At 41.7% G+C, this 27,237-nt stretch overlaps 1 protein-coding gene across 2 annotated transcripts in view; it reads left to right on the top strand.

Annotated features, from left to right (window-relative positions):
* Positions 1-27,237, top strand: part of LOC128108695 (ATP-binding cassette sub-family G member 3-like) — a 66,520-nt gene that overhangs the window by 20,056 nt on the left and 19,227 nt on the right. For both annotated transcript variants that reach the window (XM_052735606.1, XM_052735607.1), the window contains exons 3-11: positions 2,033-2,092; positions 2,851-2,965; positions 3,500-3,652; positions 7,113-7,249; positions 10,669-10,820; positions 12,912-13,013; positions 14,454-14,704; positions 17,775-17,857; positions 25,893-25,982. In XM_052735606.1, coding sequence (XP_052591566.1) covers positions 2,033-2,092; positions 2,851-2,965; positions 3,500-3,652; positions 7,113-7,249; positions 10,669-10,820; positions 12,912-13,013; positions 14,454-14,704; positions 17,775-17,857; positions 25,893-25,982 — 1,143 coding nt within the window. The remainder of the gene's footprint in view (positions 1-2,032; positions 2,093-2,850; positions 2,966-3,499; positions 3,653-7,112; positions 7,250-10,668; positions 10,821-12,911; positions 13,014-14,453; positions 14,705-17,774; positions 17,858-25,892; positions 25,983-27,237) is intronic.

Here is a 27,237-nt window from a genome sequence, read left to right as displayed (position 1 = left end):
GTGTGTTCAGTGTATATATCTGTTTAGTGTGTGTTTAAGTGTATGTGCTTATATCTGTTCACATGTGTGTATAAGTGTATGTGTGTATACTCAATGTATATCTCTGTTTAGTGTGTGTTTAAGTGTATGTGTGTTCATGTATATATCTGTTCACATGTGTGTATAAGTGTATGTGTGAGTATGTGTTCACATGTGCAGATGTGAGGACGCTATGACACACCCATGGCACAAGGCCATCACAAGACAACCTTGAGCACTGGTCTTCACCTTCTACCATGTTGCAGACAGAGTCTCTCACTGTTCACTGCTGGGTATGCCAGGCTAGCAGCCTGCAAGAGTCCTGGGATTCTCCTGTCTCTGTCTCCATCTCTCCATAGAGCACGGAGTTACAGGTGCCCACTACTGCACCCAAGGTCATGTGAATTCTGGGTGTTTAACTTAGGTCCCCCTCCTTGCACAGCAAGTGACTCACCCATTGAACCATCCTCCAGCCTCACCTTTTCATATGCAGATAGGTTCACAATGACAGTGAAATTAATGAGATGGAGACTAAAAGAACAATGTATTGGATTAATGACACAAAAGTTGGTTTTTTGAAAACACAAGCAAGCTTGACAATCCCTTAGACATATTACACACCAGAAACACTCTGAGAAATAATTTTAATTCAATAAAATTCAATTAGGGATTAAAACACAATATCAAAGACACACTATTAAAATCAAAGTATGATGAGGAAATATTGAAAATATAATACCTAGAAATTTGAATATATAAAAGAACTGTATATGTGTCTGTACGCACATGCACTCTCATAACTGAACTGAGGGTTTCTAACAGGCTGTCTGGGTCAGTTACAAGTGATGAGATGGAAGCAATGAGGAAGTCCCAACAGCAGAAAGTCCAGGTCCTCGTGTATTTGCTCAAAATTCATTAAGAGCTAAGAAGAGCTAAAACCAACATTCCACACATTGTTCCATAACACAGAGAAGGCTTGCTTCTGACCAAATTCTGAGGACAGAGCACACACACCAAGATTTCCCCGCTCTGTCTGTATAGACTCTTCCTCCCAACCCCAACCATGGCCTCTGTTCTTGGGCACTGGTCATTTCTGCTCCTCCACCAGAACTTCCATCATTTTCTTACTAAGAGGGCAATGGGCAGGGCAAAGGATTGACACATTGTCTGGATATGAAATAAGAAATAGGAATGTAGCTAAGTTTTCCATAAGAATATGCCTTTTTAATCTGAATATTAACTACTGTGATTCAGTCAGTTTTCTGACATACCTTGTGTTTGTGCTGTACCTATACATCAATGAAGAATGTCCTCTATTTGAGGGATATCTCCCAATTCTAAACTGAGAGTATTCTAATCACATTATTAGGAAAGGAAGTCATCATTCTTTGGTTTTGTATTTAACTTTCCTATTTTGATTAAGGTGTGATTTGTTTTGTTTTGAATGTTAAACTTGGCAATTCTCTCCTGTCCTTTGGAGAGCTTCTTTCTAGTTTTTGGATTTCTATTTAAGATGCATTGATTTTTGTTTGATCCTATTTTAATAGTAGTGACACTGCTACTGATATCCCATGAATAATTGGTTTGTTGTGATGAGGTTTACGAGGCAGCAAGCAGGGCTATATGAAGATACTGATCATCAAACATGAACAAAAAGCTGTTGTGTACTTGACACATAAAGCCCATATGTGTAACAGAGTCTTCATGAGAACCTGCTGCTTGCTTCAAGGAACACTGAACTTAGATGCACCATGTTTTAAAAAGAGAAGTCATTTAAATAATAAACAAAAAGGATTTTGTGATATTTGAGGCATATTTCTGAGGAGTCCCCTCTAGCATTCAACATCTTTCATAAATAATAGACCTCTATTAATATTTAAAAATTTCCTATGAGTTTGTACTTATTATGTGTGTACAATTCCATCCAATTTCAATAGACTATTCACTGTAGACACTAAGCTAATATAACTTCTTTTAAATAGAAAATCACCCAAGTATGACTTTGTGCTTACAGTGGGATCATGAGACCTGGCCTCAATGCCATCATGGGACCGGAAGATGGGAGCCGATCTTGGTGAGTATAACGGAAAGCACATGCGAGCCCTTTGTATCCAGTTTCTGTGCTGTAAAATCACTTCCACAGGGGTTATTTATGTATTGTGTGATTGTATATGTGTGAGTCTGTAAGTATTGTGAGTGTACCTGTGAGTATATATGTGTGAGTCTCTAAGTATTGTGTAAATATATCTGTGAGTATGTATGTGTGAGTCTGTAAGTATTGTGTGAGTATATCTGTGAGTGCATATGTGTGAGTCTGTAAGTCCCACATGCTGTGGATACCGTGCAGGATGATGCATTCAATTTTCTGCCAAGAACAGAAAGTCTTACTAGGTCCACTCTACTGATAGGAAATGATACAGTGATTGTATGTGGTGTTGGGTCATAGGATTATTTCATGTGGAGGAGATAGTATTAAAATTAGAAAGATGAAGCAAAGTTTTCTGGGAACAAGAAATCATCACTAGGCCCAATTCTCAAAAAAAAGCAGCCCATTACAAGTTTGAGTCCCAAGGTCAGATTGCAGGGAGGGATGGTCACGTGGATCATGTCTTGCATTTATAATTCTGGGCTGTATTAGAGCACATAATGAGCAGAATGCAGTATGTGTGTGTGTGTGTGTGTGTGTGTGTGTGTGTGTGTGTGTGTGTGTGTGTGTGTGTGATTTCAGTTAAACTTATGATATGCAGAATTTTTGTTTTTTGAGTAGCTAAAAGGTAATAGCTTTTACTGAAGGGAGAAAGTAAACTATACAACATATATAACCCTTTGTAGGTTATTGGATGTCTTAGCTGCAAGGAAAGATCCACGTGGATTATCAGGAGATATTTTGATAAATGGGAAACCTCAACCTGCTACTTTCAAATGTACTTCTGGTTATGTACCACAAGTAAGTGTTGGTGGGTTTGGAATTTTAGATTTCCCCTTCTTCTGTATGGGTAGATGCTCAGCTTATAGATTTGTGTGTTTCCAATAAAATATATGACAGAATACAGGCCCAACTTTCTCTCCACCAGCTTTTCCTAGTGACTCATTAGCCTGAGGCTGGCATTATTAAATAGGAGGATGGGGAGGGATTGGAGTCTGACAGCTGTGGTACAGCATTAGTAACTGCAGCTGGGATTTAATTCTACAAAGACTGCTGTTGTCTGACTTTGCCGTTCCTTCATCTTTCTCCACTGCTTAGAAGATGTTTTCTGCCAATAATTGCAGGTAGCAGTCACCTAAATCTCTTGGGAGGCAAATGGGAAGGGGGGCGTGAAATGATTTCTTCAGGCTCTGGACTTGAGATTAGTAACACTGAAAGCTTATTTTTCAGTAGAGTATTACATTGTGTGTAGTTTATATGAGGATTAGGTTATATTTGTTAAAATGTTTGTCTTAGTGATAACCATATTTAATTGAAATACTATTTAACCTTAAGAATGATGAGGTGATGCAAACTGTGACTGTGAGAGACAACATAGAGTTCTCAGCAGCTCTTCGACTCCCAATGACTGTAACAAGAGATGAAAGAAGAAGGCGAATTGATGAGATCCTTGAACTTCTGCATCTGGATAAAGTGGAAAATGTCAAGGTAATGTGAAGAAAAATCTTGAAAAACTCAGAGCCAAAAAAAATATATAAAAATACCGGTGTTGATAATATGACCCTCCATTATCAGTTTCCTCTAATGTGTGTGGTCCAGGCGGCTGCTCTCTGTATTAATGAGTAAGTGACTGGTTACATGATGTAAAGTGGAGATTGAGCTGGGAAGCCTTCTTAGCAATGGTTAAACCTGGGAATGGAGTATGATCCAGAAGGGAAGTGTTCCTCACATGGCCATTTCCAAGTTTCCTCACATGAGCCTCCTCTTCCTCAGCCTTAAACTCTTGACTCATGGAGAATCTGACAAGTGTATTCTTCTGTTTATTGTCTCTTCCCTGAGGACTTGTCCCTTTGCTGTTTCAGAATGTTTTCTGGACTGACATATGACCTGGGATTGAGGACTCTGGCTCTGTGTTTCACTCTGTATTTATTTCCTCCAGGGTTGTACCTGGTCTCTTTAGCATTTCCTTTTGACTTGTTCAGTGCTTGTTATTTTCTGTAGCCTTTCTGTGTTTTTATCCCATCCTGTCTGTGGTGGCTAGTGTCAACTGTCACCTTGACACAGTCTGGAGTCACCTGGAATCATCTAGAAGAGAGTCTCAATGAGGAATTGTAGTCAGTTGGCTTGTGGGCATTTCTGAGGTGACTGTCTTGATTGAGTTAAGCGATGTGGAAAGACCCAGCCCACTCAGGCAGCACCATTCTTTGTGTTTGGATCCTGGGTGTCATGAGAATGGGGAAAGTGGGTTGAACACTGACAGGCTTGCATGTATTCATCCTCTCTGTGCTCTTGACTGGCTGTAACCAGCTGCATCAGCTTCCTGCCTGGACTTCCCTGCAATGGTTGACTGTACTTTTAAATTTTATGCTGAAATAAACCATTCACTCCTTCTTTACTTTTATCAAGATCATTTTATAGTAACTGGATGGAAATCTAGGATTTCCTTTTGCCCCTGCTCCCTCCTTCCTTATCTTCTGTCAATATTTTTTCCCAGCTCCTGTGTTAGGCTTTAATGATAGAAACTTGAGCAAGAGCAACAGAGTGGACCTGGTGACTCCTGTGAGGATTTGTGTAGGATCAGGAGGGGTAATAGATAAGTGGTGAACTTCACCGCTAACTGTGTCATAACTAACTAGTTTCTAGTAACATATTTTAAAAGACCATTATGTAATGCTTTATTCCTAAATACTTAACTATTCTTAATCTTTAAAAATTAGTGATATCTGCTGATTTAACAATTCCATTCTTAACTAAAATGTTGATATCCTCAGCCTGTCAGGTCTATAACCATTTGCAGTCCCCAAATGTTTATGATTACATTGTTTACAGAACTTGATCAGGCATTTAATTTATTATATGCCTAGAGTTTTTCAACATCAGGGTTATTTCCCTCTTCTTGTGTCCTCCAAACCATCCTGTCTCTCACAGTGACATGAACTCATTGAGAAGATTATACATAGATGTCTGCTGAGCAGACATTTGGTGGTATGGATGGAAATGGGCTCCCCAGAATATGATTCTCATGGATTAACTCCTGTGGTGACCCCTCCTTAGAGGCAGTGAGGAACAGGAAGGTACTGGCTGTTGATTCCCACAATACTTCTCCACAGTCGTTTATGAGATGTTCATCTTGTTGGGAAGTTTAATAGAAAAGCTCACATTCACCATGCTTTCTTTTTCCTAACTGATGGAATTTTGTTTGCTTTGGCTCTGTTTATTTACATAGTTTTATGTCTACAATAAACTTCTTCCTTTTGTTCTGTTTTTAACAATAATTAGTCATTGCCCTAAGTTGTTTACTTGTTTTTTTAGGGACAACATATGAAGATGTTTATATAACTTCTTGAAGTTATGAAATGTAATATATTGCAAGAACTTTAATATAATTTTTATGATTACTTTAAAAAATGTGTATGTGTGTATGCCTGTGTTCGTGTGTGCGTGTGTGCGAGCTCACGCGTGTGGCCACTTGAATGCCATAGCACACATGTGTAGGTCGTAGGACACCACTGTCAAAGGTCCTTTCTCTCCTCCACCTTGTTTGTAAATCAGGGTCTGTCTTGTTCTACTGATGCTCTACACACATGCCTGATGCTCCTGACCCGCCTCCCATTTCACTGTAGTTACATCCTGATGGAATTATGGATGCATTCCACTGCATATAGCTTTATATATGAGTTCCAGGGAATGAACCTAGGCTTCAGGCATGTGTGGCAAGTGACTTTTCCCTGCTAAGACTTCTCTTCAGCCTTTCATAAGATTTTGATTTAATAAATGTAGAGGCAATAGGTCATTACTCCAAAAGTTTGACTGTTATATAGCCCGCACTATAGTACAGTGCTAATACCAGCCTCCTGGGCCCATGAGTGTTTACAACATCATGCTCACTAAAGCTGTTTCTCACGGCGGCATTATAAAAGAACATTAGGAGTATCTTCCTCCTGAGTACTTAATTACTCTTCATCCATAAAAATAAGGACATCTGCTTACCTATAAACTCTATTCTTAAATATCAAAATGATAGTGTGTGTGTGTTCACTTGTGTGTTCACATGCCTGTGTGTGTATGTGCCTGTGTGTTGTGTAGAGTGCCTTTCTTGTGTGTGTCCTGTGTGTGTTGGGAGGGTGTTAAATGACTACTAAATTACTAGAGATACTTCATCTTCTCCTGTCCCGTCTTCCTCGTTCCTTCGACAGAGATCTCACTGTGCCAGTCTTGGAGTGTGATAACTCATTATCCTAGAACATGTGACTTGGTAAACAACAAATAGTAACTGTCATTAGCATGGGCTTCATTATAGTGATATTTTATTTGTATTAAAATGTGATTTGTATGTTAATAAATAAAGTTGTCTGGGGATCAGATCAGAGCTATAGAGCCATAGCAAAAGCTGGGCGGTGGTGGTGCACGCCTTTAATCCCAGAACTTGGTAGGCAGAGCTAGGTAGATCTCTGTGTCTTCAAAGATACAGCTAGTATTGGAGACACACGCCTTTAATCACAATACTAACCATAGAAGACCTGGAGGTCTGTGCAGAGAGGCAGTGATGAGGCAGTCATGTGTTTGGGTTTACAACCAATGAGAAGGCAGAACAGAAACACTATAAAAAGACAGGAAGTAGGTCTCTTTCGGAGAGGTACAGCGACAGTGAAGGGTAAGGTTTTTAGCTCTTAGCTATTGCTCGGACCTCTTGGCTTTCATCTCTGTATTGGCTCTGTGTTTCTTATTTAATAAGACGGTTGGTTACATCTACATTTCATGTCAAGTCTGGCCTGAGCCTCTTTCTACTCACTTGGAAAAGAGAAAAGTTCTTCTTCTCCCAGGTGCCCATACTCTGCTCCTCAGGATAAAGACATAACAAAACCTTTTATTGCTGGAACAGTGTAGTTCACCAAATGACAATGACTGTGGTTGTTCTTCTTGATAATGATGGTTGTTGGTGCTCTAGCCTAGATCTAAGGAGCTCAGGAAAAGGACCAGTATAGCAATGGAGCTGGTCGCAGAGCATCCCATTCTGTTCTTGGATGAGCCCACCACTGGCTTAGACTTGAACACTACGACTGATGTCATCTCGGTCCTGAGAAGGTAAGTGCTGAAGGAACATTAAGTTTTATTCACTTAATACCTGGTCACTTGTGTGTATTTTTGGTGCAGGAGATTCAGAAGTAAGCATCAGAATTTCTTCCTTTTTTATTAGAGGGAAACTTCAATTAACAAGGAACACACATCAAGAACAATGAGACAAGAGCATAGGGAAAGATGGCTGTGGGGAAGGTGGAGCACTGCTTTAAATAAATGTCCTCATAACCCGCAAGCATGTGACAAGTGAGCTGGATGTGAGTGTGTGAGATCTGAACAGAGTGCTGTACAGAGGGGAAATGCATTTGTTCTGAGGCAAAGCATGTTCGAGGTGTCTGGAACATTAAATAGCCCAAGTTGACTAGACCCGGTGGCCTGAGGGGATGAAAAGTTGCTAGTGTACTACTAAAGACCCCCCAAACTGGGTGACTTGATAGAAGTTAAATTTATTATAGTTCTGGATCCCAGAAGCCAGATATTAAAGTATCCACAGGTTGTGTCTCCTGAGGCGTCGGTCACTGAGTTGTGGATGGTGTCTCCTTCCTCTTCATGTGTTTATGCCCTGATCCCTTAAATGGACAGCAGTTACATTAGTACACACTAGGAAGTTCATTTAAACTTAATTACCATTTTAAAGACTCTTGTCTTTAAACGACATTGTAACCACATTCTAAATTCTTAGATGTGAGGACTTCAACCAATGAGTCTTTGGAAGGACACAATTCAGCCCTCCACATTGACGGTTGAAGTGAGGGGATTGTTTGGGTTGGATGTAGATTGCCTGGACCACCTGGGCCACTGTAAGGACTAAGGTGTCCATGGCAGGGGATGTGGGAAGGCTTCTGAGTTTAGAGCAGAGCATGCATCATGGAGAAGGTTGTGCAGTTTCATCATGGGGATGTAAAGTGTCAGCAAGAAGCTGAGAGGTGGGGATTCCTTAGCTAGAAAATGGTTGGTTCTGGAGTGCTTTGAAGATGGAATAAATAGCATTGTCTCTGGGATTAGCCCTGGATGTGGTGGCTGAGGGAATGATTCCTAAGCTCTGGGTCCTGAACCTGGGGAAGAATGAAATAAAAGAAGTGATATTTCCTTCTCTCAAGAAAGAAGTCTGCAGCTGAAACATTCAAAATAAAAATGTAACAGTTCAATTTTTTCATTTTAAAAATTAGTAAGAATTTCAAACTGAGTGAATAACTCCAAGAACCATATAAGGACTGTCCCATTCCCACGACCTAGGCTCCTGGCTGTTGAACTTTACTGCACTCTCTGTCAGTCCTTCCTTCCCCTTGTTCTTTGTTTTGTTCTGACATCATGGTCCATCACCCTAACCACTCCTGCCTGTCCCTCCAAGAACCACATCATCCACCATTGCACCTTCCCGGTGAGGAAGTCAACACCTGGGGCCTTGTCACCTTCTAGTCTGTAGACTCCTCAGGTGTCACACCTTCCCTGTCTGTCCCCTCTCCTGTCTGCTTCAGGACACTCTAAGATCAAGTTCTTGTCATTTTCAGTATGGAACGCTTCTCTCTGTCCTGTGTCTCATGCCATGGCTAGTCTTAGTGCATTGCATGGGTCATCCTAAGTGTGGTTTCTCCCAGGGTTCTTGGAGCAGACTCAGGTCCTGATATGCTGTGTTCTCCTTGGTCTCCAACACTCCTGGAAGTGCATCCTCGTGGTAGAATACTTTTTTTTAAAACTTTTTTTTTTATTGTGTGTGTTTTATGTGTGTGTTTTATGTGTGTGTGTTTTATGTGTGTGTGTTTTATGTGTGTGTACATGTGTGTGTGTTTTATGTGTGTGTGTTTTATGTGTGTGTGTTTTATGTGTGTGTACATGTGTGTGTGTTTTATGTGTGTGTACATGTGTGTGTGTTTTATGTGTGTGTGTTTTATGTGTGTGTGTACATGTGTGTGTGTACATGTGTGTGTGTACATGTATGTGTGTACATGTGTGTGTTTTATGTGTGTGTGTACATGTGTGTGTGTTTTATGTGTGTGTGTACATGTGTGTGTGTTTTATGTGTGTGTGTTTTATGTGTGTGTGTTTTATGTGTGTGTACATGTGTGTGTACATGTATGCGTGTGTACATGTGTAGCATATCTGTAGAGGTTAGAGGACAACTCAAGGAGCTGACTTTCTCCTTCCACCATCAGGGTTCTGGGAACTGAACTTAGGTCTCTAGACTTGGCATCAAGTGTCTCTACCCAATGATCCATCTCACTTCCCTGGCTTTAATCTTGATCATCTAACCATGCTGGTGGATCTGGGTTATGTCACATGAAATTACAATTTTCCTTTTGTGATTTATTAACAGTCGGACAGGGAAAACATTCAGCTGTTATGTCATTATTCTGCTCCTTATCTTGTTGCTACCAACCAGTTGTCCTGCTGAGAAAAAAAGAAACAAAAACAAACACTTCACTCCTCTGTCTCTCCCCCTCCCCATCTCCTCTTCATTTGTATTAGTGGCACTGGGAGCTGTAGCATGTCATGGAGTAGACCCTTCTGTCCAAACAGCTTTACATGTATAACCAGTTGTTGGTGAGGTTCAAGGCCTCTGGCTTCTGGTACACCATCAATGCAGGACCCTCAGTGAAACTCCTCTGGGATGTCCTGCTGCTACCCTGAGTCATGGAGATCCTGCAGCTATGGTTCTGCAGGATCAGTCCCTACATGTGCTACAGCAGGTCACAGATGGGGTAGATGTTGGGTTGGGCAAACTCAAAGCCCTGGATGTGTGCCTGGGTGGTAGCTGAGCTGGTCAGTCCAGGACACATATGCCACCATATCCAGCTTTTATAAACATATTTTCAAATCAGTTTTAAACAGCATTTGGGGTTATTGTTTCTCCTAACAGAAGATATGACTTCTTAAAATGGTAGTTCAGGAATTAAACCAATGATCAGATGGTGGTAGCACACACCCTTAATCTGATCAAATGGCAGACAGAGTCCCTGTGTGGTCAAGGACACAGCCAAGCGTAGTGACACGCGGCTTTAATCCCAGCACCAAACATAGAGACCAGGAGGTCTGTACAGACAGGCAGTGATGAGGAAGTCTTGTGGCTGGGGTTAGAGCCAATGAGAAGGCAGAACAGGAAGGCAATAAAAGCACAGGTCAGACAGGAAGAAGCTCTCTCTGTGGAAGCTACTGTGTGGTGGTAAGCTAAGGCTAGTCGTGGTTATTTGCTCTGATCTCTTCGGCTATTACCCCTGTATTTGGCTCTGTGTTTCTTATTTAATAAGACTGTTTAGAAATTCATCTACATCTATCAGGTGCATAATATAAGTGAGAGGAAGTGTTTTTAAGGAAAATTCAAGCTGAAATGGGAACAGGGAGTATAACTTCAGGAATAAAATACTTTGTTGAGAATTTCAAGTTTTTGATGTTCCAGTGGCTTATGACTTTTCCCTCTTTAAACTTAGGATGTCTATCAGGGGACGGACAATCATCTTCTCCATTAATCAGGCTCAGTACTCCATCTTCAGATTTTTTGATAGCCTCACCTTAGTGGCCTCAGGAAAAGTCATGTATCACGGGCCTGCACAAGAGGCGTTGGAGTACTTCACATCCGCAGGTATGGCTGGCTTTTGCTGTGAGAGCTCCTTCATTCTCAGGATCTAGGAAGAGAACAGGGCTTCCCAGGAGTACTGCTTGACCTTCCTGCAGACTTACTGTGTGTGGGTTTCTCCATTTTAAATACCTTTGGTTAATTTGGTGACAGGATTCTGTTAGTTGTGCAGCAGAGGCTTGTTGTTCAGGTCTCTTTTCTTTCTGCTGTCCTGTGTCATGCCTGTGTTACAGTATTTTTACTGAGCTTCTTGTTCTGCATCCCAGTTGTGGTGACCCTCTTAATTAACATGCTGGCCTCAGGCCCAGTTATCTGTCATTGGAACAGCTTTGGAAAGCCCAGCATCATCCTGTTCGTGCTCATTTAACACATGGTGGTTTTCAGTTTTCCCCTAGTGTGATCTGACTCTGAGGAGCTGTGGAGATGTTACTTAAGTCAGTAGTAACTTTGCGTTTCAGGTTTAGGCAATGCTTGGGGGCTAGAGTGGCTTAAGTCTGGCTTCTGTGGACTCATGTTTTTGTATCTGCCTGTTTTTTTTCATAGTCAGATTGGATGATGAAATATTTTTTAATGATTCATGCTGTCAGTTTCATTTTAGCGAAATACAAATATAGTTATGGATAATTGTACCTCCAAATATAGGTTCAAATGTTTGCTTTTGATCACTCTCTAGCAGCCTGAGAGACCAGCTCCCTGAACTGCATCCAGGGTTGCAAAAAGAATGCTTTCAGAGTAGTAGGACTTAGGGACAACTCTTATTTGTTTGAGGGAATCAGATTCACACACATACTGAGGAATTTTCTTTATTTTTCTCTAGCTTCTTCCTCTTTTTTTGTTCTATCTCCTCTTATATCCATCCCATGGAAAGTAACAAAAGTTACATCTGAGGGCATGAGTAACCATGGCAATGCCCACATGCAAGGTTCAGGCTGTGACCTGAGGCTGGGGGCACAGTGCCCAGTGAGATAAGCTGCTGAGGGATTTTTTAGGGTGTAGGTCTTTACCAGCCAGACTTATCAAGCAGGGAACTGGCACCAATGTTGTTTTGTGTCTGGCCTTGGTTCTACAATAGACACCTGGGAATACCTTGCATATTTTCTCTGGAGGTTTATCTTAGGAAGCATTGAGTCTAGTTTGAATTTGCTCTGAGGCTCAAAATCAGCCAATTATATGTAGCATGTCTTACAACAGAGAAGAAATTGTTGTTTTCTTTATGTAAGTCTGTGCTAGTGATAAAAACCAGGGCCTAAGTGTCTTACAGTCCTCATGGAATAATAGATCTAATTTTAAAGCATATCCTAGTATATTTTCTACATATCAAAATTATACAGCTTAATGATGGGTCATCTTCAGGCAGTCCACAGATATAAGTGACCATAACATTGAGATGTGATCATGATATCACATGTACATATTGTATGAGATCACACATCACTGTGCAGGTTTTGGGGAGACACCACAGCTCTTTTTGCACAGGTGGAATTACAGACAGAAGCAACAGTGTCATAGGCACTGGGGAGACACCACAGCTGTTTTTAGGGAAGAAACATAGTGGCACATGAGAGAAATGACAGACAGACCTGGCTGTCAGAATTTTGGGGCCCATAAGCCTTGCTTAGTGAGATTCCTCCATCAGAGAGTTATTCCTCTGGAGGGTTGACACCGGAGTTATTAATTGCCGTCTGCTGTATGTTCTTGTGGCCGCTGTAAAAGCCATTGACCAGCAGCTCTCCGTATCACTCTTTGTTTTTGATTAATCTTTGTCATTTAAAAGTGTAAACGTTTGTGAGTCTTTGGAGTCCAATAAAAATTTAGGCCAAATTCAAAAGATTGTTTCATAGAAAGAGTTCACATATGTTTGTAGAACATACACATCAGCATACATATATATTCATAAATGTGTATATACATATATGTTTATATTATACTGGGGAGCAGATATTTTTGAAATATTATGAGGGTATGTGCAAGAGGAAAGGATAAGTTAGTGGGGGAGGGGCAAGAAGAAGAAGAAGCTCTTAGATTCTGTCTCCCCTCCCCATCCCACTCTCTGAAAGAGGGTCCTCAAGTTTGTGTTCTTGGCCAACTTCTTTGTAGGTTATGAATATGATCCCCACAACAACCCTGCAGACTTCTTCCTGGACATCATTAATGGAGGTTTCTCTGCTATATTAGACACAGAGGAAGAAGGCCATAATGGTATGTGAATCTTCTAGAGTCAGATTTTTTGCCTAACTGATTTCATTATAACACAGTAGTGTGGTTCTTTAGATAGTAGCTTTATATGTTAATTCAGTGTCCTAAAATTAGCTAATAGTGTTTTCTGTCTGTTGTTTTTGGTGTTTTATATTTAAATTATAATAGACCATTTATATGATACTGTCAGTTGTCAAGGAAAGTTCTGTTAGAAGGTAAATGTACCTATTGTTTGTCATATTATCCTTGTTAATGTTTTAGATGTTGTTTGCTTATGTAGCCAGGCTGGCCTTAAATGTGTGCTCTTTCTACCTCACCTCCAAATATAGGTATTACAGGGTTATGTCACAGTGCCTGGCTTTGTTTATACCATTTAAACAACATGATACTTGGCAGTTTTTACACTTGCACATACATTCACATGTGGCAAAAACCAGGCACCAGACTTTTATGTTAAGAAGGGTAGGAAGACTTTGTTAAGACTTGGGGTCCAGATGGGAAGAGGTCATTCAGTTTGCTGCATCCATGGGATAATGACAGTAGTCAGGTCAGTTAGGGACACTTCTAATCTGTTAAGGAATTACACAGAGGTAATTTCATTATGCTCAAAATTTGGTGAGTTGAAGATGTAAGTCAGCTGGTAGTGTCCTTGCCTTGCATGCACCAAGCCTTCAGTTTGGTACCTAGCACCACATATGTGTGTGTGAAGTGCATGCCTGTCATCTCAGCCTTTGAGACAGACACAGGAGGACCTGGAGAAGTTTTAAGGTCACCCTTGGCTTCTTAGCAAACTTTGAGCCAAGTCTAGTGTGGTGGTATTTTGTTCCCCAAAATATTGTGCACCCTAATAAACTTATCTGGGGTCAGAAAACAGAACAGCCACTAGATACAGAGGCTAGAAAATGGTGGCACTCACACCTTTAATCCTAGCCTTCTGGAGGCATGGATCTCTGTGAGTTCAAGGCCACACTGGAAATAGCCAAGCATGGTGACTCATGCCTTTAATCCCAGAAAGTGAGCCTTTAATCCCAGGGAGTGATGGCAGAAAGCAGAAAGGTATATAAGGTGTGAAGACCAGAAACTAGAAGCTTTTGACTGGTTAAGCTTTCAGTCTTTCTAGAAGCAGTTCAGCTGAGATTCATTTGGATAAGGACTCAGAGGCTTCCAGTCTGAGGAAACAGGGTCAGCTGAGAAGTTGGCCAGGTGAGGTAGCTGTGGCTTGTTCTGCTTCTCTGATCTTCCAGCATTCACCCCAATACCTGGCTCTGGGTTTGTTTTTGTTAATAAGACTCTTTAAGATTCATGCTACATCCTAGGGTACATGAGACTGTCTCAGAGAAAAACTAGTACATAATTTATGTGTTATTCATGAAAAGTGTCTCAGAAAAATCAGTTAAATTATTGTCTAACTGCTTCTTGTCTTTATCCACTTTTATCCCAAAGCTGACATATATACAGAACTTTCTGAGAGACGGCACCAAGTCACAGAAAAATTAGCCAACATGTATGTACAGTCCTCCTTATACAGAGAAACGAGAACTGAACTGGATCCACTCTTGGGGGAACAGAGGGCAGGGAGGATCTCGGCCTTGGAGGAGATCACGTGTGTCACCCCTTTCTGGAATCAGCTTTGGTGGATTATCTGTCGTTCATTCAAAAATTACTATGGTTTTCCACAGGTCACTGTGATTCAGGTAATCTGATGAATTATTTTAACTGTATTGTGAAAAAAATCAAGTGGGAGCAATTTGTTTCTGAGTCGGTGTACTTCAAGTCACATTTATCTTCTACTCTGTTCCATATATTCGTCATCTCCACTCGGCATATGTTCAATAAAACAAGTAGAACATGATTAACTTTTTAGTTACAGAAAACATTTTTGTGGTTGTTTTTTTATTTAGAGGAACTATAATGACTAATCCCAGTAGGAAATTTAATTCAGGGAAGTCAACAAGAAATTCAGCGCACCTGGAAGTTCCTCACACCTGTCTACTTTAATTCACCAGTGCATCCTACAAGTTCAAAGTCCAGGAATGAGGAAGGGAGTCAAAGGCTTTCTCCTGATGCAAGTTTTCATGTTGGTGGATGGATGGTAGCTGAATAAACAGATAAAACTGTAGCATGTCAGATGACAGAATGGACTTTGGAGAAAGTTTAAGTAGGAAGGGTGGAGGTGACTGGGGAGGGAAAGGGGGTTGATCTGTAGTTGAAATCATGGGATGAGGAAACAGGGCCATTGATCCCCTCTGAGGGAGCCTGTGCATGCACTGCCTGAGAGATGAGCCCAGTGCAGAGTGCTGTTCCTTATTGGAGTCCAGGGTGAGAGCAGAAGCCACTCAGAGTGCAGTTCACACACAGATAGTGACTGGACTGAACAGTGCTCTTCCCTGTCAGCTGACTGGGAACTGGAAGGAAGTGAGGTTCCACTTTTCTTTAAACCAGCTCTGTAACAAGGATCATCATGCCTTAAGATTTTCTGTTATTTTAACATGAATGTCACACAGAAATGTGGTTCTTCCAGTTCATTGTTCCATCACTTTTTCATTTATCTTTTTTTCATGATGTTGAGGATTCTGCTGTGTTAGTGTTTGATCCTGGGGCCTCAGCCATGAGAGGACAATCACTCTACCATGGACCTACATCCCTGTCCCTGTCCAACCAGAACTTATAGTCAGTTCTGTTGTTAGTGTGTTGTTATTTACTCTCAGGAATTTAGTTTCTGTTGAACACTGAAAGGTCGTGTGTTGTTGGCTGTAATGAAACACCACTTACTTCTTAACACGTGTGCTGCCCTTTTCATATTTCAATGCTGCTTCCTTCCCTGCATGTATGTGAATATTCTTACCATTTGAGTTGTACTGTCAGTTGCTCCAGACACTTTGGTCTTTTCTATAATTTTATCTGTTTATTCAGTTACCATCTATTTTTGTCATAAAAGAGGCATTTTTATATCCATTCTTTTTGGAAAAAAGATTCAATATGACTGGAAAAAAGTGAGTTACATTCATCAAATTGTGTTACTCATTGTTCAACAGTGAGGCACAGTATCAGGAGGTAAGAAGTGTGTGTGTGTGTGTGTGTGTGTGTGTGTGTGTGTGTGTGTGTGTGTTAGCAATGTTAGGAACTGAGGACTAAATCTCTAAATCATTTATTTATTTATTTATTATGTATGGCTGTTTTGAGTGCATCTATATTTATGCATCATAGGCATGTCCATGAAGGCCAGAAGAAAACATCAGATCCTCTGAAACTGGAGTTATAGAAGGTTGTAGGGGCCATTTGTGTGCTGGGAACTGAATCTCAGGCCCTCTGCAAGAGCAGCTAGTGATCTTAACTGCTGAGCCTTATCTCCAAATTCTAGTGTTTTGAGTTCTAATTTGTCAAGTTACATGGTAAGCGGCTTTCCCTTAGATCATAATATTCTACTTTTAAAACATCATCAGAGGAATAACGGAATCTTTTTTTTTTTATTTAATTTTTTAATTTTAATTTTGCAATACAATTCAGTTCTACATATCAGCCACGGATTCCCTTGTTCTCCCCCCTCCCGCCCCCCTCACCTTCCCCCCAGCCCACCCCCCATTCCCACCTCCTCCAGGGCAAAGCCTTCCCTGTGGACTGAGATCAGCCTGGTAGACTCAGTCCAGGTAGGTCCAGTCCCCTCCCCCAAGGCCAAGCCAAGCGATCCTGCATAGGCCCCAGGTTTCAAACAGCCAACTCATGCAATGAGCACAGGACCAGTAAATGGAGAATCTTTTAAATAAGTTACAGCATCATGTAGCCTTACTCCTTTGTTAAGTGAAGCACCTTTTAAAGCCATTTTAACTCAAAACCAAAGCAGTGCAGGTCCTTGTGACTGTCTGCACAGACCGAGTGGATGGAGGTAGATGAGGGTCTGGAGGAGTTGGCAGCTTAATGAGACTTGAGCACAGGCCGCTCTGGCTGACGTTGATGGAGCAGCAGTGACAGAGATGAGGGGCAATGGGGCATCAGGTGACCCAGAGGACGCTGTCTGAACACTGTGGTGACTGCAATAGTGCTCGTTCCCACACAGGCACAGACTTCCCAGAGGTGACACAGGTGAGGACCAGCTCCCCACTTCTTAGCACACAAGATCCCACTACTAGGAACTGGGTTGTGAGTCATTTTCAGTTTTGTTATTTGGTTTGCAGTTGAGGGGATCAGGGCTAGGTCTAGTGTATGCTGTGCAGGGCTCTGCCACTGAGCTGTCCCCTGGCCTGGGGTGAACTTGTTTCTAACTAGAGTAAAGAAAGCCCGAGTTCTTTAAACCACTTGAAGTAGAAACTGCACATGTTCGCTGCACCAGAGCTGAGGTCTCAGTTTAGTGAACACTTTGTCACTTACTTTGGTTCGTCCCCAACCTCCCCAGGCACCTGCATTCTCTCCACCTGTGTCATCCATGTTTCAGAACCTGAACTGAGCCCTTCACTGGCCGTTCCTGATGGAGCACTGGGAGATCCTGGTGGAGCACTGGGAGATCCTGGTGGAGCACCGGGAGAAGTCTTAGCTTTTCCAGGATCTGTGCTGTCAGAGCCTCAGATTGCAGAGACCTTCAGTTTAACATACAAGCAGTCTATTAACATGTGTGTTTTATATTCTTCCAGGGACTCTGCCCAAAATACAGTGTTTCTCTCATTGGAGAGATCTGATTAGGAAACCATATATATTAAATAATGCACAATGTATAGAACACTTTCTATTCCTAATGGAAAGTTTTTCTTTTCCCCGTTATCTTTTTGAAAGGCAATTATCACAATCATTCTGGCCGTGTTGGTGGGCGTCGCTTTCCGTCTCCTACGAAATGATTGTACGGAAGTCCAGACCAGGTGCGCAAACTTGGATCCTGATTTTGAGAAACTGCTGTCACTTTGTTCATGCTTTTGTAAATCCATTAAGAATTGGAATTCATGGCAAGAACTGCGTAATCATTTTATGGTGTGATAGAGTGTGTTGGTTCATTGAAGCCTGAGGGGACGAACTCACTTTTTCACGTTTGTGTGTAGATAAAATGAAAGTATACACACCACACATTTCACATTTTAGCAGTTTTAGTGTTTAGTTTCATGTTATGTGACTATCATCACACTCTAAATGTAGGGCATTTTTTCTTCTTCCCAAATGGAATCCCATAGCTCTGAAAGAAGACTCCACATACTACCCACTCCCGATTCCTGGTATCAGCCATCCTACTTTCTGTCATTGAATATGACTAATGTGGGAACCATGAATTGGAGTCACACAAGTATCTGTGTTTTCGGGTTTTGTTTTTGTTTGTTTTGGCTGGCTTGTTTCCATTGGTCTAATGTCCTCAGGCTCATCAAAGTGTGGCATGTGTGTGGATTTCTTGGGCTCTGTAAGGCAGAATAATAGTCCATTGTGTGTGTGTGCTGTATTGTTTCCCATTCATCTGTGTCTGGAAATGTGGTTTGCTCTCACCTTTGGCTGCTGTGAACCGTGCTGTTGAGTGTGCAAGTACATCACTTTGAGCTCTGGACTTTTGCTCTTTTTTTTTTTTTTGGTTTTTCGAGACAGGGTTTCTCTGTGTAGCTTTGCGCCTTTCCTGGAACTCACTTGGTAGCCCAGGCTGGCCTCGAACTCACAGAGATCCACCTGGCTCTGCCTCCCGAGTGCTGGGATTAAAGGCGTGTGCCACCACCGCCCGGCGGACTTTTGTTCTTTAAGGCAGAAAGCTTGAGTTGCCAAATCATAGGCCATTGGGTTAATTGTTTGAGGAACTGCTGTCCTGTCTCCAACTCCACTGTACTATTTTATATCCTCACCAGCCCAACCCAAGGACTCCAGAATGTCCACATCCTCAACCAAACTTATGTTCTTTCTTGTTTGGAATAAGATATTTAAGAAAAAATAAATGATATTTCACTGGATGTTTTATGAAGTGACTGCAATTTCCCATTTTAAATACGAAAGTTTTCTTTTCATTCCAAAATTATTTATTTCTTTAGTGTGTGTATGTGTGTGGGCATGCATGTACTACAGCATACATGAGAAGGCCAGAGGACAATTTACAAGAGCAAGCCCTCCACCACATGGGTTTCAGGATTGTACTCAAGGTCATCAAGAACGGCAGCAGTCATGTCACCTGAATCATCTCATTGGCCCTTAACTTTTCCTTGCTATTGAGTTACAATGATTTTTGTTTTTGAGATGAGAATCCCAAACCAGATACATGATGCATAGACATTTCTTCTCTTCTGTGTATTGCCTTTTTATTCTGTTTATAATGCCCTTGGTACATAAATGTTTTAGTTTACCTATTTATTCTTCTTTTGTTTCTTTGGTGCCAATTTTCTTGCACATATTTGCTATGTTTGAATGTGACCATGGGGTAATAGGATGGGACTCAGTTTTTCCTGACTTGTCTTATAGATGTCACCTTTGTGGTCCTTGTCTAATTTGAACTATAACGTAGCTTTAAAGATATCCTTTCATGTTAAACTTTTTAAAATGACTATAGCATGTTCCAAACATAGTGTCTCATCAGAATCACAATTTTCAGAATTTTCACTGTAATTTATGTATGGCATAAAATTATTTCCTCAACTGGGCGTCCTGCTTGACACCCATAGCCTCTGGGTACCTCCCAATAGCCAAAGAGGTTTGACAATTACGGAAAGATGATTAAGAACTTCAGGAAGCTTCTCTTGAGACAGACAGACACACAGAGAGAAACAGAGACATATATATATATCATATATATATATATATGAGAGAGAGAGAGAGACAGAAAGACAGAGAGATGAGAGAGATAAAGAGAGGCAGACAGAGAGACATAGAGAGAGGTGTTATATGTACAGGTTTGTGTGGGGTGCACTCATGTGTATGTGTGTGTGTGCATGTGCATGTTGGTGAGCATGCATAAATCTGCATATGGAGGTCAGAGGTTGATGCCAGGCTTTCCTTGATGACCCTCCACTTTCTTTTTCCAGGCAGGTCCCTCACTGGATCTAGAGCTCATTGACTTGGCCAGACTGGCTGGCTAATGAGCTCCAAGTGTCCACTTCTGTACCCTTCATCACTGGAGTTACAGATGAGAAGTACTATGCCTGGATATTTTTACATGTGTTGTAGGCATTTGAACTCAGGTCCTCATGGCTGCATGGCAGACTTGTTGCTGAATGCGCCATCTCCACAGCCCCACAAATCTGATTTGATGTGTGGAAAACGCTGATTTAATTTTGAAGATAAGAACAAACATAAAAATCAGTTTTTCTATGAATTGCCTTCTGTGTGGATCAGGAGTTAGTCTGCAGTGAGATGACTGTTACATCTATTTCCATCTGTCTTCTTTTCACCTTCCTGAAGGCCAAGGTCTGAATGCTTTCCAAATCTGCTAGTACTTGGTTTACGCCCTGTGTAGACAGCATGTCTTAACCCAGCAGAACCCAGACAACAATACAGATGGTGTAGACACTGTCACAGGAAGCATTCAGACACAAACTCCAAAAAACCTAATGTGGAAATTGTTGTGCCCATGTTGCTAGACCCCCAAGCAAGACCACCACAGAGCCAATATCCGATGCAAGTACAAAGGGGCTTATTAATAACATGCAAGCCTGGGTGTGGTCTGTGTCTAACACACTGGCTACCCAGGTGAAGGAGGATGGCCCTGAGCTCTCAGAGTGAAGGATTTTTTAAAGGGAAAAGCCGCAAGCTATGAGGTACAAGCCTTTGTGTTTCAGGGTCATACTTCAGTTAACAGGAACATTTAGCCAAGAGAAGAACTACAGAAGACAAAATACATTTGGAGTCTCTCCCAGTACTGTTGGAGACTCTGATGGATTAAGCCTTTGGTAGCTTCATAACTATTTCTTGGCCAGCAGCCTACCCACCCTGAGGGTGGGGGGGTCACCTTGACTGGAGTCTTAACTGGGTGTTTATGTCTCTGGAACTTGGTTCAGCTTTTATCTTAGTATTGCTAGAAATGAAGTTTTCTTTAAAATGGAGTTTGTCTTGCTCTCTCAGAAATGATCTTGGAAAATGCAGACATAAAGAAGAGCTTTATTAGCTGTTTCTTCATATTCTTTTTAGAAATTGCAAAATGCTCTTAATTTGTATTTTTCACTTCCTCTGCTACCAGTATTGTATAAGAAGTTGTACTGTGTGACAATGGCCTTTGTGTGTAGTTTATTTCAGTCATCCTGATTAGTGGTTGATTCTTTTGGTTAGTGTGCTAGCTAGACTTTGTCAACTTGGCATAAGCCTATGGGAAGAAAGAACCTCAATTAAGGAAATTCATCTACCAGGTTGGCTTGTAGGCAAGTCTGTGGGACGTTTTCTTGATGAATGATGGATGTGGGAGGGGCCAGCCCACTGGGGACAGTGTCACCTCTGGGCAGGTGGTTCTGGGTTGTATAAAGAAGCAGGCTGGCAAATCATGAGGCACAAGCCAGTAAGGAACATGCCTCAGTGGCCCCAGCTTCTATCCCTGCCTCCAAGATCCTGCCTTGAATTCCTGTCTGACTTTCCTCGGGGATGGACTGTGGCTTGGGATATGTAAGCCAGATAAATCCCATTCTCCCTAAGTTGCTATTTGTCATGGTGTTCATTGTAGCAGCAGAAATCTAAGTAGGACAGTTCAAAACACTTCCTCAAGATCATCTATGGAGATCTCATCCATTTCTCTGTCATTGGGCAATCCCTGTGTCTTTCTTAGGGTCCTGTTTTCTAGGTAGCCTCCTTGGAGTTGTGAGTAGCAGTCTAGTCATCTTTGTTTTACATCTAGTATCCTCCTGTGAGTGAGTATATACCATGTTTGTCTTTCTGAGTCTGGGTTACCTCACCCAGGATGATTTTTTCTAGATCCATCCATTTGCCTGCAAACCTCATGATGTCATTGTTTTTCTCTGCTGAGTAGTATTCCATTGTGTATATGTACCACATATTATTTATCCATTCTTCAGGATGTGAGTGGGTAATGAAGGGCAAGGTTCAAGGGAAAGAGAGCTTAGGGGAGTGGGAGATCCCAGCTGGATCAAGAACAGAGAGAGAGAACAAGAAATAAGAGACCATGATAAATGAAGACCACATGAGAATAGGAAGAAGCAAAGTACTAGAGAGGTCCACAGAAATCCACAAAGATACCCCCACAATACTGGCAATGGTCGAGAGACAGCCCTAACTGACCTACTCTGGTGATCACATGGCCAAACACCCTAATTGTCATGCTAGAAATCTCATCCAATGACTGAGGGAACCAGATACAGAGATCCATGGCCAAGCCCCAGGTGGAGCTCCAGGAGTTCAATTGGCGAGAAAGAGGAGGGTTTATATGAGCGAGAATTGTTGAGACCAAGATTGGATAAAGCACAGGGACAAATAGCCAAACAAAGGGAAACACATGAACTATGGACCAATAGCTGAGGAGCCCCCAACTGGATCAGGCCCTCTGGATAAGTGAGACAGTTGATTGGCTTGATCTGTTTGGGAGGCCTCCAGGCACTGGGACTGGGACCTGTGCTCATTGCATGAGCTGGCTGTTTGGAACCTGGGGCTTATGCAGGGATACTTCACTCAGCCTGGGAGGAGGGGACTGGACCTGCCTGGACTGAGTCTACCAGGTTGAACTCAATCCCCAGGGGAGTCTTTGCCCTGGAGGAGATGGGAATGGGGGAGAGGCTGGGGGAAGGAGGGAGAACAAGGGAATCCGTGGCTGATATGTAAAATTAAATTAAATTATAAAATAAAAAGATCATCTATGGAATAAAGCTATTAAATTATTTTCAGGGTCAATATCAAGATTCTCTTCATCTGTAATGTTCAGGAGGCCATGAGATGCCTTCTCATGTTTGGATCCAGCAAAGCCTTTGTATTTTGTCCAACTATATAACTAAGAGCTGGATTTGAATTTTGTTGGCACATGAGCTCCTTTGGCTCAACAGCATTATAGGGTTGAGATGGCAGCCAAACATTAAGGAGAAGGCACTGAAAGAAATAATTGGACATAGACATTTATCCTGTGCATATTTACATGCCTATTTAAAAACATTTACCAAAAATGCATGTGAAGTCTGATGTTCATTGGAGGACTATGCACAGTAACCAAGTTAAGGAATTTAACTGTCTATCAACACATAAATGATGAAGAAAATATCACTCAAATGCTGCTTATCTTTAAAAATGGGAATGTATAGCAATATGGATAGAATTGAAGATTTGAGGAATATCATGCCAAATAGGTAATGCAAACCCAGAAAGACAATCATGTTTCACTTACATGTGGATTATAAAGCAATTGACCTCCAGGCAGCATAGTGTACACTTTGCCAGGGCAGTGGGGAGTGAGGAGACACATATGGGCTGAGAGTGTAAAATCTGATAAACAGGAGAAGTAAGATTTTTCTCCTTTGAGACAGATTGTACAGTACATTCAATCCATCAAATATTAATACACATTTCAAAGTTCCTGAGACTACATTTCTAATGCATTACCTTTAAAATGATGTATATTTGCAGTGATGGTTATAAACTAATTTAATTTGATATAATTACTTTACAGAATTGTTCATGAATCATATAAGTTTTATACCTTAAATGTTTTCAATCTAAATGATAATATCCAAACACTCAGATCAGAAAGTAGATGTAGTATATAAGGTTAAGTGTAACCAGGCCCATAAGGTCCCCTTTCTAAGTTCTTGGATTTGTTGATAAAACGTATGAAAGTAAACACAGATGGAACTTGAGGACAATTTATTGGGAACACAGAGAGGGAAAATGCCCTGAGCACCAGGGAACAGATGTGTGGGGGAATGGAAGAGGGGAGAGTTGTGCATTCAGGAGAGTAAAGTAAAGAAAGCAAAACTGACTCATTAGGAGAGGAGGAACCCAGCTCCTCCACTCAGTGTTTGGTCATGAAGTGCTCAGGTCCTATGCTCTATGGCTGTTTATGGGGTGCTCAGGTCACGTCCCCTGCTCTTATTTGTTCCTTTGAGGCAGGGCCACAGTTGTGACCTGACAGGCCCAGAACTTGTCATGTAACCCAGGCTGGCCTCAGTCTGCAGCAGTCCTCATGCCTCTGTCTCCCAAGTCCAGGAGTTTGGAGGTCTTTCTTCCTGCCCTTCTCAGAGTCTTACCCATTCTTAGACTGTCTTTTTCTTTTCCTTCCTTCCTTAATCTGGCCTTTGGTAGATTATAAAATGGAATTTTTTCTTTAATTTAGGAGGAACTAGTCTCCAACAAGGTCTCCCTCATCTGATCTGGATATCTAACCACCACTGTGTACCTAGATAAAGAGAGTCACTGACCTCTGACTGTCAGATGAGAAGGTGTTATGTAGCTGGCTGTTAGGACCCAATCATGCATCTGTCTAGAGGAACCTGACATGTGTGTCCAGGAAACAGATAACTGCAGAGGGCCTTTTATTCCCTCTTCCTGCTTGCCATCCCCTATCACATCGACACAAATTATTTCTTCATAAATAGGCATGACTGAATTTATTTTTTGAGCACTTTGGAAACCATGCAGGAAGTTGTTGGCCTATTTTATGGATAATCATCAAGGCTTTAAAGATGTGTGTACAGTCCATGTCTGTAGTGAGTTGTTGAGTTGAGATTCCACCCACTGTTTCACGTTTTCATTCTTACTTTTCTGTAAATCAACACAGCCAACTGAATAGGAAAACTCCTTGGAGTTTTATTAATCTTTGTTTCTCTCCTTATACATTAGGAATGATGCTTACCAACTTTGTTAGTTAAATTGGAGTGATGGATTGGGCTGGCTTGACTGAATACCACAGACTCAGTGGCTTTAAAACTAAATGAGTCTCCACAATGCAGTGGGAGAGTGTGAGGTGAGGATTCTCTCCCAGGCTCTTCCTGTCTGGCCACCTTCTCTCAGCCCTCTCCTGGCAGACACTACATTGCTGTTTCTTCCCATGATGAGGACACAGATGACATTATAGGGCTCCACTCTCATCATTTCATCTAAATTAACTTCTATATTACATACTCTAGAATCATTACATTACATTATCCAATTGTTAAATTTTAGAAGACACACTTCAATTAATCGATGCCGCTGTGGAGACAGAGAGGAAAATAACTTATGGGACTCACACTTCCTGACCTTTATAACCAGAACAGTTCTACATTTTCCATCTTCCCTTTTTTAAATACGTATTTTATTTGTATGTGTATGAGTGTTTGCCTACATGTATGTCTGTGTACCATGTGTTTTCCCTGAGACCTCTGACTATCACAAAGAGACATTGTTTTCTGTCTTAGTTTGGGTTACTATTGCTCTGATTAAGCTCATGACCATAGGTCAAGTTGGGGAGGAAAGGGTTTATTCAGCTTACCTTTCCACATTGTATTTCATTACTGAAGAGAAGTCAGGACCGGAACTCAAACCAGGCAGGAATCTGCAGATGCCATGCATGGGTGCTGCTTACAGGCTTGCTCCCCATGGCTTGGTCAGCCTCCTTTCTTAGAGAACTCAGGACCACCAGGTCAGGGATGGCACCACCCACAATGGGCTGAGCCCTTCCCCATCCATCAGTAATTAAGAAAATGCCTTACAACTGGATCTTATCGTTCTTAAATGAGGTTCCCTCCTTTCAGATAACCTTAGCTTGTGTCAAGTTGACATAAACTAGGTAGCACAGGCTCCCCTTCAACTCCAGTGACAGATGGTTGTGATCTACCATGTGGGTGCTGCCAACCAACCTGGTCCTTTGCAAGAGCAACAAGCACTCTTTACTGCTGAGCCAAATCTCCAGTACTGATTTTTTTTTCAAATAAAAATCTGTGTAATGTTATTTAATCTGCAGAACAAGGTGTATTGGAAATAAGCCATCCCAGTGTTGAATTTACTATTGTTTTTGTCTCCATTCTGTCCTTGCAGAGCTGGCCTGCTCTTCGTGGTCACCATCTTCCAGACCATCACAAGTGTGTCTGCTGGGGAGCTCTTTGTGATTGACGAGGATCGCTTTCTGTGAGTAACCCCTGCTCCAGAAGTAGGCACCAGGAGCAGGTGGTCAATTAATTTCATTCATCATTTGGCCTGGAATGTTATCTCATGAATTACCAGTAATTCCCCCTTTTTCTTACTTATTTAGTTGAAAATAAACAAATTGTGAAATTTGTGTTTATCATGTGGTATCATGATTTTTGAAGTATGTAAAGAGAGTAATAATATTAACTGAAAAATGGATAGGAAGCCAAGAGCAGAGGTGTCTGCTGCTCAGAGAAAGTTTCAAAATGTGGGTGATACTACCCTATCTCAGTGCTGCAGACAATGCAATAGTAGGGGCTGAAAAAATCACAGGAAATTTATGACTCCTCCCCAAAATAAAGATGTCAGGGGTTTCACAGAGCTAAAGTGTGGTGGGTTCGGCAGCACATTGGAGTTGGAGAGGTACAGCTGCACAAGAATGAGAGTCTCCTCTTGATGGAGGGCTGGAAAGAGCCAGACAGCAGCTGTGTAGAAAAGGGCTGTTTATCTTCTGTGCTTTTCAAACATGGAAGAACCTTTCCCTGGTGGCCTATGCTTAGAATTCACTTCTCTCAGAGATGGCCAAGATTTGCCTCCAAGTACATGCCCAGGAGAGGAGTCCTCAGAGAGGAGCTGAGGGCCTCGTTCAGTAGTTAGAGTGCTTGCTTTGTGTGCCTGAAACCCTGTGTTAGATTCACAGTGTCACAAAACCCTGATCATGGCTGTATGCCTGTAATCCCAGCACTTGGGGCCAAAGTAGAGGCAGGAGGATGGTCATTCTTGGCTGTATATGGAATTTAAGTTCAGCCGGCACTGGTGAGTCTGTCTCAAAAAACAAAACACCAGAGATGAAAAGAAGACACTGGGAGGGGAAGAGCTTGGGATCTGGAAGGGCTGGAAGGGAAAGGATCAAGTTTGGTATCTGGTAAAGATTCGTGGTTGTGAAGAGAGATTATTGAAGGAATACATCTGTCCTAAAGTGAGAAGGATGTAGTGTCCTGAGGCTGCACTGTGACCTCAGAGTGACAGTGTCACCTTCTTCATGAGAACTGGAAGGAGAGAAGTCTCCATGACCACTGTCTGAGGTGAGGTAGGAATGAGCTGCTCCTCAGGGAACCAGCTTCAGAGGGGCAGAGACTCTGAGGAGAGTGGGCACATCAGTCTGTCCCTGGAGGGGCTGTTGTGTGACCAGAGTGGACAAAGTGGGGAGAGTTTTCTGATGGGGAGAATCCTAGTGAGAATGTCATCAGGATGC

Source organism: Peromyscus californicus, unplaced genomic scaffold (genome assembly GCF_007827085.1).
Source record: "Peromyscus californicus insignis strain IS unplaced genomic scaffold, ASM782708v3 Scaffold_13__1_contigs__length_99412109, whole genome shotgun sequence".
NCBI classification, from domain to species: domain Eukaryota; kingdom Metazoa; phylum Chordata; class Mammalia; order Rodentia; family Cricetidae; genus Peromyscus; species Peromyscus californicus.
The sequence above is the reverse complement of the archived record's forward strand: the minus strand, read 5'-3'. Positions and strand labels throughout refer to the sequence as shown.